The 15,000-nt window shown below is 45.4% G+C and overlaps 1 protein-coding gene across 5 annotated transcripts in view; it reads left to right on the forward strand.

Annotated features, from left to right (window-relative positions):
• Positions 1-15,000, forward strand: part of rap1gap2a (RAP1 GTPase activating protein 2a) — a 73,999-nt gene that overhangs the window by 35,920 nt on the left and 23,079 nt on the right. For all 5 annotated transcript variants that reach the window (XR_006022909.1, XR_006022911.1, XM_042063605.1 and 2 more), the window contains one exon: positions 14,443-14,527. Coding sequence is in view for 3 of the 5 variants with exons in the window: in XM_042063605.1 (XP_041919539.1) it covers positions 14,443-14,527 (85 nt within the window). In the remaining 2 variants the exon portion in view is untranslated. The remainder of the gene's footprint in view (positions 1-14,442; positions 14,528-15,000) is intronic.

The following is a 15,000-nucleotide window of genomic DNA, read 5'->3' on the forward strand; positions in this document are numbered from 1 at the left end:
ACACACACACACACACACACACACACACACACACACACACACACACACACACGCACACACAAGCACACACACACAAGCCACTGCATACAGTAGGTTTTAGAAGCAGTGTAAAGCTCTGAGACCCCAATCAGCCGTAGCAGTGCATCCATTTGCCTGCTGATGATTGCCGCCGTAATTGCCCCTGTCCAGCCCACCTCTCATCTCAAATCATGGGGTTTAATGTCAGCCTGGCTGGTGTTAAGCGCACTTTATTACTGCCCCAGCCACGGTGATCAGGACAGACTGCTTGATTATTATTCATTTTCTGTAATTATTGCTCATTCAGCCCTGGGAGGGAAGCCAGAGTTCTCCGCCTCAACCTGCTTCCATTCACAGAGTCGCATTGAGGAAGCAAGGGCATTCACCCTGGCCATCTCACTCTCTGCCTCTCTTTTCCTACAACCCCCCCCCCCCCTCATTTGATCTCTCACTCACTCTCATTTTAGTTTTTGGATTCTCTTTTCTCACAGCTCAGTTGTTCCATTTACACATGCTATTGAAAAGGGGGCTGCTTTGTGGCTATGGGGAGATGGAGAATAATGGAGAGGCATTTGTTTAAATGAGAATTCTGCTTTTAATCATGGTGTTTGTTTTGTGCCGTAGCCCTCCTCAGATTCATAATTTCCTCCTCTCTCTCTCTGTTTCTCTCTATATATATATATATATATTTCTCTCCCTACCTGTCTGTATTTCTCTCTCTCTTTCTCACTCTCTCTTTATGTCTTGCTCTCTGTCTTTGTCTGTCTCTGTGACCCTGACTCCCTCTCTCTTTCTCTCTCTTTCTACTCTTCTCTCTTCAGTCACTTCGTTCCCTTTCTCCTGTCCTGTCTTTGCAGACTTCAGCTGGCCAGGCCCTGTTTATTTCTGTCTGTCTGTCTGTCTCACTCCGGCTGTGTGTGTGGGTTTGTGTACTGTACATGTGTCTCTCTGTTAGCATGTCTGTCTGTCCATTTGCCAACCAGCTGGCTTTATTAATTTCACTCTCACTCACTCTTCCCTCTGCCAGCCCCCCTCTCTCTCTCTCTCTTTTTCCCTCTCCCTTTCTCTCTCTCTCTCTCTCTTCCTTTTTATCTATGTGTGTCTCTCTCTCTCAGTCTGTCCCCATGCTGTTTATTTTCTTTTCTATCACTCTCTCTATCTTTCTCTCCCTCTCGGTCTGCTTAGCTGTTTGTTTTCTCTCTCTCCCTCCCCTCTATCTATATCTCAGGCTCAGTGTGAAAGCAGTTGTGATTAGCAGCTGTTCGAGCAGACGACCCCCCCCCCCCCCCTCCATCACCCCCTACCCCCATCGACAAGGAAAGCAAACACAAACAGAACCCCTGAGTTTGCGGAAAATACTTCAATCTATTAAATTATATGAGTCATTTACCATTTAATCCATCTAGTCTGGCTCACTGAGCTGTGTATGTAGAACCCCCCAACCATGCGCTTTGAATCATCTCTCTCTCACGTGGCCACACACGCAGACAGGAAGGACCTGAACGTCCTCTGATTGATGACGTATGTGTGTAGGTCATATTCACGACACTAGCTAGGAACCTTGACAAAGGCCGACAGGCCGAAACGTTGGTATCAATAAAAAGAAAGAGATAGAGTGTGCGGTGACCAAAAATGTTAGTGTCACTAGCTAGTGTCAATGCCATGACAGGAGTTACAGGTTGAGGTGTGTGTGTGTGCTACAGTTGTGTGTGTGTGTGTGTGTGTGTGTGTGTGTGTGTGTGTGTGTGTGTGAGAGAGAGAGAGAGAGAGAGAAGTGAGAGGTTGAGGAGGGTGGGGAAGTACGGGGAACTGGTATGGTATTGCTGTGAATAAAAAAAGTACAGAGGTTAATGAGTCTGGAATCACTGAGTCTCATTTGGCCAGAGACTGCTCTGTCTGACCTCTTTAACTAGGCCTTCACCATTCATAAAACAAGCACTCCATCATTTGTGTGTTTGTGTGTGTGTGTGTCTGTGTGTGAGTGTGTTAAAGAGAGAGAGGGAGAGAGAGAGCTTTTAAGATTGATATAGAGACACATAAAGAGAAAGAGAGCGACTTGTGTCTGTGTGTGTGTGTGTGTGTGTGTGTGTGTGTGTGTGTGTGTGTGTGTGTGTGTGCGCGCGTGCGTGTGTGTGTGCGTGTGCGCGTGTGTGCACGCGTGTGTGTGTGTGTGTGTGTGTGTGTGGGTCTTTCTGTCCAGTGAGCTGTATCAGTGAGTGTAATGGATGAGGTAGCATTGTCTCTCTTAACAAGTGTCCTGAGACGCCTCCTCTGACAGATTGCACGGAGCCTATATACAGAGTGAGCAGTGTGGGATTGAGGAGAGTATTTTTATCCTGCTCTTTTCTTTTCCACCTCTCTTTCCCCTCTCCCTCTCTCTATCCCCCTCTCCCCCCCCCTCTCTCTCCGTCTTTATGTCCATCTCCCATCTTGCAAATCTCGACCCCCCCCCCCCCCCACACACTCTTCTCCTCACGTGGCATCGCTCCAAATGAAAGCGAACATCTTCCCTGACACCTGAAAGGTCACTCGAGAGTCTGAATGCTCTTTTCTCACCTAAACTCTATCTTCGACTGTCATTCACTCAAATGAAAAATCCCACTTATTCTGGTGTGTGTGTGTGTGTGTGTGTGTGTGTGTGTGTGTGTGTGTGTGTGTGTGTGTGTGTGTGTGTGTATGGAGGTGGTGGTGGTGTTCTGTGAGAAATCAGACTGGACCCCGAAAACACACATGCACCGGCTGCCCTCTCCAAAGTCTACGCTGGGAGTGGATTTGTGTTCCTGGAAACTGAGTTGTTTGACCAACAGGAGAGTCTTGACTGATGTAATGTGAACACATGGTTGAGTTATGCTCGCCCTGTTATGGCATGCTGTCTCATTTGGCGAAGATTTTGGATTTGGGTGTTGGGAGATGGGCGGGGAGGGTGACCAGGGGAGCAGTTTTGGGAAAGTGTGAGTCTGCTTGGATCGTCAGGGAGACGGATAATGTATCGACGTTGACAGCTTGTCTACTTCGTCTCACAGACTTTTCACATGTCTGTGTTGTCTGGCATGGGTTGTTTTGAAAATGTAAGAAGATGTGCCAGTGGTTTCTTCCCACCGTCTTTTTGGCAGTATCTGGTCTCTGAAAACCCCTGTGAAGTCCTGATGGAAGTTGAGACAGAGTCAGAGAGCTGTAAATAGAGATTTAAGCATTCGAGACAGAGCTATTGCATTGTCAGCATGTTGTTTGGGACTACCTAAGAGCATGTGTGAGGGAAGGGACAACCAGCTCCACCTTGGCAAAAGTTTAGAGGGCGTTGTTCTCCAAGGGTTGAATAAAGGGGTAACAACAACATCAAAAATTACCCCTACCGTTCGCCCCCTTGTGCCTTAGAGATCCGCTTTATCTGAATTAACTGCTTCAGTAGAGCAGCGGGGACCAGAATAGACGACGTGTTTGCTTGCAGAGAGCCTGTCTGACACAACCCTCCAGCTGACCTTGCCATTGGTCAGGGAGTAGCAGCGCACCCCTCGCCCAGCCTGCCTCACCGCAACTCACCTCAGAGAGAGAGAGAGAGAGAGGGTCTGTTAAAGCCGCTAGTCTGTCAGACAGACAACAGACAGACGCTCAGCCTCCAGCCTCGTGCCCACAGCCGAACCACAGCCGTAGCTTTAGCCCTACTAACGCCACCCTCACTCGTGCCATATGGCTTAATTAAAGCAATGCTGCAATTAAAAGGGCAAAATGAGAGGAAAGCAGAGCAAACATGCAGTGGTTGCATACCCAAGTTTGTACAGCAATTAGCTCAACTTTGGTCACAATATCTGGACTTATGTTCCTATAACAATACACATGTCCATATGGTTATAGCTATGGTTGTGCAATGCCATTAGACAGAATGACACACGAAAATGGGAAAAAATGGAGCTGTTATAATATGAGACAATATTGCAAAATCATTTTCAAATGTTAAATCCACTGTCTTAAAAATAGCCTTTTTACAGTATAAACAGTGAGCTAAATGGCATTATATTGTTACTCGTAGCATAAAAATGTCGTGATATTGTTGTGTAGCGTTAATGTGTGTATTGAAGCAAATCAGATTAGACCACAACACTAGGGTCAAATAGATAACATCATTAAAGATCCATTACAGTGAACACATGGTCTTGAGCTCATCTAGAAGTGTTCCTATGGGGCCATACATTAATGTGAGTTTCTAATTTTGAACAAGTATATGCAGTTCAAACAGTAGCTATTTGAATTGAATCATGTGATGAGCAATGATAGGTAACTACATCAACCCTGGTTGCTCTGGGTAACTAGGCAGTAGTGAACATTGGGTACTCTGATTAATTGAAGTATAGATTGAAAGCTGCTCGCTGCTCTGTGTGTCTAGTGTTCTTGGTCTGGTCTCAATTAATGGCTCGACTGGAAGGGAATGAGGAGCAGGTGCTGGGAGGAAGCAAACAATTAGCTGGAGCCATATAAGAGAATAAGATCCCTCAGTGACCACAGATATATTAGTGCTTTTTCAAATTGGTCCTTTGATTTGGTTGATAGAAAAGCAACAGTGCTTCCCAGCTCACTGAATGAGAACAAGCCCATCAAAACACATGCTGGTCGGTCTGTCTGAATGAACCCAATTCCTGCAACAGCAATGGGTTCTGTAAGAGATGTTAGTTCTGGAGGTTTGCCTTCTTTGCAGCCCAGTGGTCCCTTGCCTGCCTATTAATCACATTCAAAACTGCCTTTGAAAATGGAGAGACGAGCAAGCCTGACCCATGCACCGAGGTCAACCCATATCAGGCCTGATGAAAGAACTCTGAAGTCTCGAACAGCCAGTTGCTTTGTGAGTTCTCTCTACAGAACACCCTCTAATCAAGTCTCCTCACTGACAAGGATGTCAAGTGCTATCCAAGTTGCTTCTTTAAAGCAGCACAATGTAGTTATTTTACCTTAAAATAATTGCTTCAGACTGGTATTAGAGACACTGGTGCTGGGACTGATAGCATTGGGCTATGTAACTTCATTGCACTGTACAGGAACATTATCCTTTTCATCAGCTGCCAACACAAAGGGGTATAGACCAGTTCTTGCATAGTGCTAGCCTAGAAATCTATACGCACCCTAGCGGCAGCAAATTTAATTTGCTGCCCGGGCTAGTCTAGCAACTCTGGCTTGTGAGCTGGAAAATTAAACTTCGATAGGGCCAATCACATCGTGTATAGAGTCGTTAGGCGGGCTTAACATAATGATTGATGGCAGAGTTGAAACGGTTCAGCGTGAATTCCCTTCTACTTTAAAACGAAGAAGGTGGCTGTTGCTGTTGGCATGACACGAGTCAAGCTTTTTTTAAGTTGGCAAAAGTTTGAACTAGTCAACTAGCTCCGCTGGTCCGCACTGAAAATGGTGAGTCCCCAGATCCTACATTTTAATGTGGGTCTGGCTTGTCATAGCTAGCATAAGGACAGTTCTTACAAATTGCTGCTTTAAGGACAGTTCTTGCATGGTGCTGCACACATTCATGTTTACTTTTTAATGTATCCCAATGACCCCCCATACTTAAATTAAATATTTTGTTTCATTTAACACCAGCAGGCTTTATTTTACACCCAACCCTCCCAAACCACTGCAAACAGTATACAGATCAACAGGTTAGACAGGTTAGTTGCGGCTCAGTTCCTAGTGCTTATGCAAACTATTCAACATTTGTTTTCCATGCATTAAATTGGCATTACATAATGTCTCTTAGTGTGACTCTGAACTAAATCTTTGATATCCATTTCCTTTGTACCTAATTCACTTTATTGAGTGTGCTTTTGATCTACTTCAACTGGGCTGGACCAAAGTAGAGAGAGCGCTTTTCCAGCATGCACAATCGATTCCTCTCAGTGCCAAGTGTGCCTGATAAACAAGTCACAGACTAATTGCTTTTATTTGAAACCATTTCTTTCCACACCAAAGGGAAAATATGTGTGTGTGTGTTTGTGTGTTTACGAATTTGTGTGTGTGTGTGTGTGTGTGTGTGTGTGTGTGTGTGTGTGTGTGTGTGTGTGTGTGTGTGTGTGTGTTGGTCATCTCTGTTACTGAGACAGCATGTGAGGACCACTGGCCGGTGTCCACATTTCTTTCCAGCTATAAATAGCCCTCACACCCCTGAGAGCATGTCCAGATGAAGGAGGGGGCCACCCTGACCCTCAATACCACCACCACCACCACTTCCCCCTCCTCACACACACACGTCATACACACACACACACACACACACATTCCCATTACTGTGCAACAGGAGGGAGTGCTGGCAGGAGGGAGTCCTTGAAGAGCCAAAACCCATCTTTCTGCCTCCCCCAGACACCTATCTCTCTCTGCCACCCCCCACCCCCCACACCAGACACACAGACCCCCCCCCCCCCCACCCCCCACCCCCCACCACACACACACACACACCCTTCTCTCTCTCTCTCTCTCTCTCTCTCTCTCTCTACACCCCCTACACACCTCCTCTCAGGAAATCCATCACTCTTGGGACACATCAATCCTCTCCATCCCTCTTCATCGTTCGCGTTCCAATCCAAACCGTCTTTAGTGCGCCTTGTCCAGGCCCCCTCGGCTGGAACGATAAGCGCCTGTGTCCCCACGCCGGGAATCAATCAGGGACGACAGCACCAGCTCGGGGGATAAGGGGGTGGGTGGGGGGGGAGTGGTGTACGATCATAACTGAACCAGCACATCTCCCCATCCAGCAGTAGCAGCAGCAGCAGCAGCAGCAGGAGCTCTCTCCTATATGAAGGACAGATAATGCAGGACTTTGCAGCAATGACACGTGTCGCTTGAGCTGTCATTGGGTTTTGTAATGGCGCTGATAATGGCTCTCAGGGTGGCAACTCGCGGGATCAGGTGATGCTCTGCAGCGCTCCTTAAGCCCTTAAGAAGGCCGGGCGGGTGGGGGGGCTTTTGAGGAAGGGACACCAACACTAATGTCTTCCTGGCCTCCACGACAGCACACCCAGATGGAACCCCCCCCCCAGCTTTTGTGTGTCCTCGCCTAATTCGCCCCCATATTAAATCCATTAGTGGAATCATTTGAGCCCCAGTAATTGTGGTTCTGGAGCCTGATCGAGTTGCTTATTGAGTTTCCACAGCCCCCCAAAAAAAAAAACGTATTAGGCCAAAAATAGCTTGCAAAATGAAGACTTAATTGGCAGGATCAGAGGGGCCGTTTGTGTCCCCTCCAACACATCTTTCTCTTCCTCTGTCCACCCCATTCCCTCTCTCTCTCCCTCTCCTTCTCTGCATCCTCCCATCCATGGAACACTGGTATAGTTGCTGCCCTCATATTTTCTATTTCCAGAGCTTCATCTATGCATTAAACAGTGGGACACGTAGATTACGTAGGTCATCGCTGTTGTGTTAAATTTATTAGTATCGAATAAAGTCTAATTAAAAGTAATTGAGCACAGAGTAATAATAAAAATACTCTTTATTTGTATAGCACCTTTCATACACATAATGCAGCTCAAAGTGCTTTACATTTAGAGCATTTAGACGTCATTTAGCACAATAATAATAGTGTGTGATACTGATGGTAAACAGTCTAGTCATGTACAGTATGTCATGTGAAGCTACAGTGGGGGAAGACGCTAATGAGAACACTGTACATTCTTCTCGAGTTCTTCAGTGAACAGCAGATTGCTAGAAGGAAGTGTTTGTGTTTGAACAAGTGTTACCTGTAGTAGTACTATATGTAGTATACCTGTAGACCAGGGGTCTCAAACTCAAATGAGCTGGGGGCCAATTCTGCCAACGTCATCTGATTGGAGGGCCGGCTATTTCTGAAAATGCAATGTTCTTTTTTTCAAATACCACACAAAACTGCAAACAGAAAGTGCAAGTGTTTTTATCTAGTTTTAGACACCTGTGCTAGCAACCTTAGCTTATAAATAAAATTATGATAAAATAAATATTAATACAAATGATAAAATAAATGAAAAACATAAAAACAGGTATGTGTGTGTGTTTCACACCAAATAAAAATATTTCCTCTCATAACTTTTTTAAACCTGGCAAACTAGGCATCAGGGTTAAGAAAGCCATTGCCAACACCATTGGATTTTTATATCAAAATTTCAAAAGGCCATGGCTTGAAAGTGGTCAGAGATAAAGTCTGTAAATGTAAAAATCTTTGAGTAAAACAAAAGTTTATGAAGGGGGTAAATTTACCCATCTAATTTGTCACTGGATGGCAAGCACTTCAAATTATGCACCTTTCAGTAAATACTGGATGAACATATTTAAGCAGGTTTACTTTCCTTTTTTCATATTACCCACATAACAAATTAACAGGAAAACACCTAAGATGTATACCAACACCTAAGATGTTGTGGTTTAGTAATAGATTACTACAATATAGGCCTACAATAAAGTATTCTGGTCAAACAGTTCCTATCGCGGGTAATCTGCAGTACCCAGAAGTTTGCATCATATTGCGGGTGACTTTGTAGTTCTTTAGAGCCCTATTTCTACTAGCCCTGCTGTCTGTACCACATCCATTACGGACACTATCATCACGATTACCACTGCAACCTCAACCGCTATGTTGGGCAGAGGGTCGAAACAAGCATGGTATGCTTAGTGGACACCGTTGTATACACGCACGTGACTATCACTGTCATAGACGATCGATCATAATCTCCAAAAGGATATTCTCCTTCAGAATTAGAATAGGTGAATAACATAGCTTACCTAAGACTTCATCACACGTGAATGTTTTTCAACATTTGGTGTAGGCCTATTTCTGCTTAATTTCTGCTTCAATTTCTGCAACACTATGGCCTGCATCGCTTCCGCGTCATTACATATGCACTAGGCCTGTCAAACTCGATTCCTTTTAAGGATCCGGGTTATTCTGAGTCACTCACTAAACTGATCCGGGTTGAACAAGTCACTTGAGTCACTTGAGTCAGTATTGCTAAATCGCAAAGAAATTCAGTCCTACGTTCAAGCAGTGCAGTGGGGTGCTTCATTTCGTTAAGTGCCTTCTCATGTTGGATGTGGATCCTCCATGATTTGAAACCAGGTTTTTGCAGTACTTGCATTTAGCCTAAGAGTTTTGGTCTCCTGGTCAAAGTGCATCCACACATTGTTCATCTTTTTGGTGCTCATGTTCAGAAACTTTGATATTATTGACAGGGAGGGTAGCCTATATTATAATAATTAATTATTTGTTGTTGTTTTGTTAACAATAGAAAATTTGCCTAGGTCTAATGCTACTCTGCTACAATGTTTATTACCAGTACTATATACTAATAGTAGGCTACTAGGAATCTATTCTAATAGGTATTATAGGCAGCTAATAGGCCTACTAGGCAACTAATATTATTAGCCTATTAATCATAGCTATACATATATATATATATATATATATATATATATCATGTTAGGTAGCCTAATATAATATCATATATAATATAATATAATATAAAATAGCCTAATATAATAGCATCACAATCTCCACCCACTCACGGGAAAGAAAGCAGTTTGAGCCAGACTGTTTATTTATTGTCTTAACCTAGCCTAAGCAATTGACTTTCAATGTAGACATAGAAACAGGAACGTAGAAATGCCCTGCAGTGACTAAATTATTATTATTGTTATTATTATTATTATTATTATTATTATTATTATTACTACTACTACTACTATTCTCATTAGGCCTATTATTATTATCCCCTTGACACGAGTAGAAACTAGGCTACTTGCTCGTCTACAGATCCACTCATGACAATGTAGCCGGCTGATTCGACTGACTCGCACTCATAACAACATAATGTAACCGGTCCGCCCGCGGCTGATCCAAATGACCCAGGTAGGCTAGCCTACTCAAGCAACTCCATACAGAGCTTGCAATGTTTCGGACATTGCTGTCTTCGCGACCTAATTGCATTTTAAAGTAGGCTATGCGTGCAGAATATATGTTATTTCAGAAGTGAAAGCATGGCTTTTGTTGTGGATTTTCTTTTAACCTTGACGAGGAGTTACTCGTTCCTCTAAAGATCCACTCATGACAACGTAGCCGGCTGATTCGGCTGACTCGCACTCATAACAACAACGTAAACGGCCCGCTTGGCTGATCCGACTGGATAGCCTACTCTCCATACAGAGCTTGCAATGTTTCAGACTGTCTTCGCGACCTAATTGCATTTTAAAGTAGGCTATGCGTGCAGAATATATGTTATTTCAGAAGTGAAAGAATGGCTTTTGTTGTGGATTTGCTTTTCACCTTGACGAGGAGTTACTCGCTCGTCTACAGATCCACTCATGACAACGTAGCCGGCTGATTCGGCTGACTCGCACTCATAACAACGTAACCGGCCCGCCCTGCTGATCCAACTGACCCGGCTAGCCTGAGCAGCTCCATACAGAGCTTGCAATGTTTCGGACTGTCTTCGCGACCTAATTGCATTTTAAAGTAGGCTATGCCTACGTGTAGAACATTGTATGCTATTTCAGAAGTGAAAGAATGGCTTTTGTTGTGGATTTGCTTTTCACCTTGACGAGGAGTTACTCGCTCGTCTACAGATCCACTCATGACAACGTAGCCGGCTGATTCGGCTGACTCGCACTCATAACAACGTAACCGGCCCGCCCTGCTGATCCAACTGACCCGGCTAGCCTGAGCAGCTCCATATAGAGCTTGCAAAGTTTCGGACTGTCTTCGCGACCTAATTGCATTTAAAAGTAGGCCTAGGCTATGCCTACGTGTAGAACATTGTATGTTATTTCAGAAGTGAAAGAATAGCTTTTGTTGTGGATTTGCTTTTCACCTTGACGAGGAGTTACTCGCTCGTCTACTGATCCACTCATGACAACGTAGCCGGCTGATTCGGCTGACTCGCACTCATAACGTAACCGCCCGGCCCAGCGATCCGACTAACCCGGGTATACAAAGCAGCTCCATTAAGAGCGTGCAATGTTTCGGACTGTCTGCGCGACCTAATTGCATTTTAATATGCTACATCTATACACCAAATCTAAAGTATGCCTAGGCTACATGCAGAACATTGAATGTTATTTAAGAGGTAAAGAATGGCTTTTGTTGTGGAATTGCTTTTCACTTTGAGGAGGAGCTACTCGCTCGTCTACAGCCACTCATGACAACGTAGCCGTAGCCGACTCGTACTCAATGTAGACCAACCGGCCGGCTGATCCGACTAACCCGGCTCTGCGGGAAGTTAACCAGTTATCTCAGACTGCCTGCTCACTCAGTCGCTTGAGTTGATTTGTGGAGTTGTGGTTATCCTACTTACGAAATTGTTACATTTTTGGCAGCTATGATGGCTAGTAGGCTAGCTAATTGCAAGAGGTTTGTGTGGCGCTGTTTATCGTTTTAGATTGAATTGTAGTAGGACTCAACTGATCCGAGTTAATGATACTAGAGACTCGCGACTCATGGGTTAATTTAAAGATACTGGTGAAAGATCCGAGTGAATCACGACTCAAACAGGCGTAATATGCACGTCTTTGTGTTTCTCGCGTGTAATACAAGTATTTCCTGAAAACTTTGCGCAGCGATTTTGGGTTTGAATCAAGCTCTGGATGTCTTGCACATAGTGGAGCAGAGTAGGCCTACAAATGAGATTTGTCACCGTACCTGGATCTATCGTCTATTTTAATCAGTATCGTTGTTTGTCGCAATTAATAGCCTCAAGGGCCGGATTACATTATTATTTTGTCATACGTCGCGGGCCTGAATTAGGCAGGACGCGGGCCGGATTTGGCCGGGTGTTTGAGACCACTGCTGTAGACCTATGTGAATATGAAAATGGAGACCGGGAGAAACAGAAATTAGAGTCAAGAAATTAGAATTTGTGAAGCAGTTCCTGTAGATTACCTTAGTGCATCTCTGTTAGATCAGAGTGAGTCATAAAGGGATTCCTGTTGCCTTTCATATACTACTGCCTGTCCTCATCCTCTCTCTCTCTGTCCCTTTCTCTGTTTCTCGCTCTCTCTTTCTCTCTGTCTCAGTATCTCTCTCTCTATCTCTCTCTTGGTTTTCCCTTGGTCATGCTGCGTCTCCAGAGCCCCGCCTCTCCTAGGCAGAGAGACAGTGACGCAGGAACTGCTTCATTACCTCACTGACAAATACAAGGACACACACACACACACACACATCGTCTCCCTTATGCATTTGCACTTCTGGCAATCTGAGTGTGTGTATGTGCATGGGGGGGGGGGCTTTACAAATGTGTGTGTGTGTGTGTGTATGGGGGGGGGGGCTTTACCAATGTGTGTGTGTGTGTGTGTGTGTGTGTGTGTGTGTGTATGGGGGGGGGGGGGCTTTACCAATGTGTGTGTGTGTGTGTGTGTGTGTGTGTGTGTTGGCGTGTTTAATAAATGTGACACCAAGGGCCCAGTTGTGTGATGCATCTCTTTTTTGAGCCCTTTCTCCTCTGCGTTGTGTGGGTGTGAAAAGCATACAGGAGAATTCACTTCCCCGCTGTCCTGTCCTGCTGTGGAGAACTGCAGTATGCGTCTGGGGACGAGGTTTGGCTGGACTGGAAAGAGCTGACTTCATTTTAAACATCACATCAGACCTACGTTCCCCTCACCATCTCTCTCTCTCTCTCTCTCTCTCTCTCTCTCTCTTTTCTCTCTCTCTGTCGCATGCTCTAACACTCTCTGTGTCCTGCTTGTTGGACCAGGACAAAACTGTGAATCAGAGATGCCGTCTACAGTCTACATACTGTTTTGTTACTTTGCAGTCTTATTCTTATCTACCTGATAGATCATTTAAGCTTAGGTACCTTAAATAGGACCACAGGAGCTCACAACAGCAACAGTGAATTCGTCCTCCGCATTAGGCGCACTGCAATCCAAACAGTTGATAATTCTTTATCATTAACCTTGTTTCAGCCTTGCACATGTTTATACTTGAGGAGGTGTGTTTAATTGTGTTTTGGCACAGCACGGCGTCTTGACCCATGATTTGGCTCAGCCCCTCTCCGCCGCCCCCTGCTGTTTATGGACTGCGAGAGCCGCAGTTGTACCCGTGTCCGTGTGTGCAGCGGCTGGCAGAGGAGACAGGGCTGCATTGTGCTGCGGCTGACCCAGTGGAAAAAGGGAGACAGGGGAGAATGACTTTGTTTTAAATGGAGGAGGAGGAGGAGGAGGAGGAGGAGGATCTGGGCCATGACTGCTAGTTTCCAGAGGCCCGCTGCCTCAATCCATGGGCCTAGCTGGGGTGTGTTGAAGAGCTGAAAACTGCCTGCTGTCTTCTCCCTCTCTCACTCTCTATCTCTCTCTCTCTTTCTCTTTCACTCTTTTTCATCTATCCTCTCCGTCCCTAGCACTCTTACTCACTCACTGTGTTTATCGGCCTCCCCCCTCAGCCAACTCATATTTATTCTCATCGGTGGATGAAACAGAATGGAAAGTTTAGTAACCATAGGCATTCAAAGAAGCCTCTCATTTCCTCCTCTCTGTGGCGTTGTATGGGAATGGTGTCAACCGGTGTGAGTCAGTGGATTAGTTCATGGAAAGGTTGCCATGTCGCTGCCTGCCGTACACCTCCGGCACCAGTTGATGATCCTTTTTCCACTTTCTTTCCAGTGTGACGGGTGGGCATTGTTTGCATTAGCTTGAGTTACACTGTGGTCGGCCAGTAATTTTGTACTTTTAACCTGACATTAATCCATTGGTGCTTTAAAAAAGCAGCTCCTATGACCTATGGTCTCTCTCTCTCTTTCTCTCTCTCTCTCTCTTTCTTTCTCTACTCCTTGACTATTTTCAGAGTCTGTGCTGCCATCGAGAGGGAGAAACGAGAGAGGGGAAAAGACAGATAGAGAAGAGGAAAGACTGAGCCGGTCTGTGGGCGGCGGGTGCCATTAGGCTCATTGAATATCACGGGAGGAAATGTGTCTGGCTGCCTCCTATTAGCCCCGCGGCAGCTAGCTGGAGGTGCAGGCTATTTGTCTCCGGTGCGCTGCAGTCCTTTTACCACATGATCCTGTTCTGTGGAGAGCTTCTTATTAGAACCCAGAGAAGATTATTTTCTCTTTCTCTCCCTCTCTATATCTCTCCATCTGACTCATCTCTCTTTCTGTTCATGGACTGCCGGCTCACTGTGGTGTGGTCAGTATTATGCTCACTGTGGTGGGGTCAGTGATGCTTCTCAGGAATGTAATCATGCTTCTCATACATGACTAGGAAACTCAGATTGGATTTTTGGCATGATTAATGACCCTACTGTACTGTGCTGCTCTCTCTCTCTCTCTCTCTCTCTCTCTCTCTCGTTGTCAAGGGTACTGCAGTAGTCTGTGTTGAAGTGCACTAGTCTTTTACTGTGGAAAGTCTACCACACCACTCTGTTTAACTAATGAAGTTGTGTTGCCATGCCTTATTCAGTGTGTGTGTGTGTGTGTGTGTGTCTTTACTCTACAGGAAGCAAGAACTGCTGAACATCTCAAATACTCCCCTGGGAGAATGCCCACCATCTCCCCCCCGCACGGCACCACCCACCATGAAGGTAGGTCTTATCACACACACACACACACACACACACACACATACACATGCACACTCACACACACACACATGCACACTCACACACACTCACACACACACACACACACACACACACACACACACACACACACACACACACACACACACACACACACACACACACACACACACACATCCTACAATCATGTCTGTAAGAACTCCCCACCTGTCTCCTCATAATTTGAGACTTACTCTCTCCGAGAGCGAGGTTACACTCTGATTGCACTGCTGACTTTGAAGCGAGGCAGGCAAGGGCCTGACCCAAACCCACACCATCATCAGGTTCCTCCACTTTACTGTTTTTACCTGCATGACCACTCCAACCAGTGTCTGTGCAAACAAGTGCTGCGGCTATTTTTAAAATGCCACCTCTGGGCCTGATAGAGTTAAAGAGAGGGCGCTGCAGAGAAAAGAGAGTGGTCAGATGTCACCTTG

Source organism: Alosa sapidissima, chromosome 15, assembly GCF_018492685.1.
Source record: "Alosa sapidissima isolate fAloSap1 chromosome 15, fAloSap1.pri, whole genome shotgun sequence".
NCBI lineage: Eukaryota > Metazoa > Chordata > Actinopteri > Clupeiformes > Clupeidae > Alosa > Alosa sapidissima.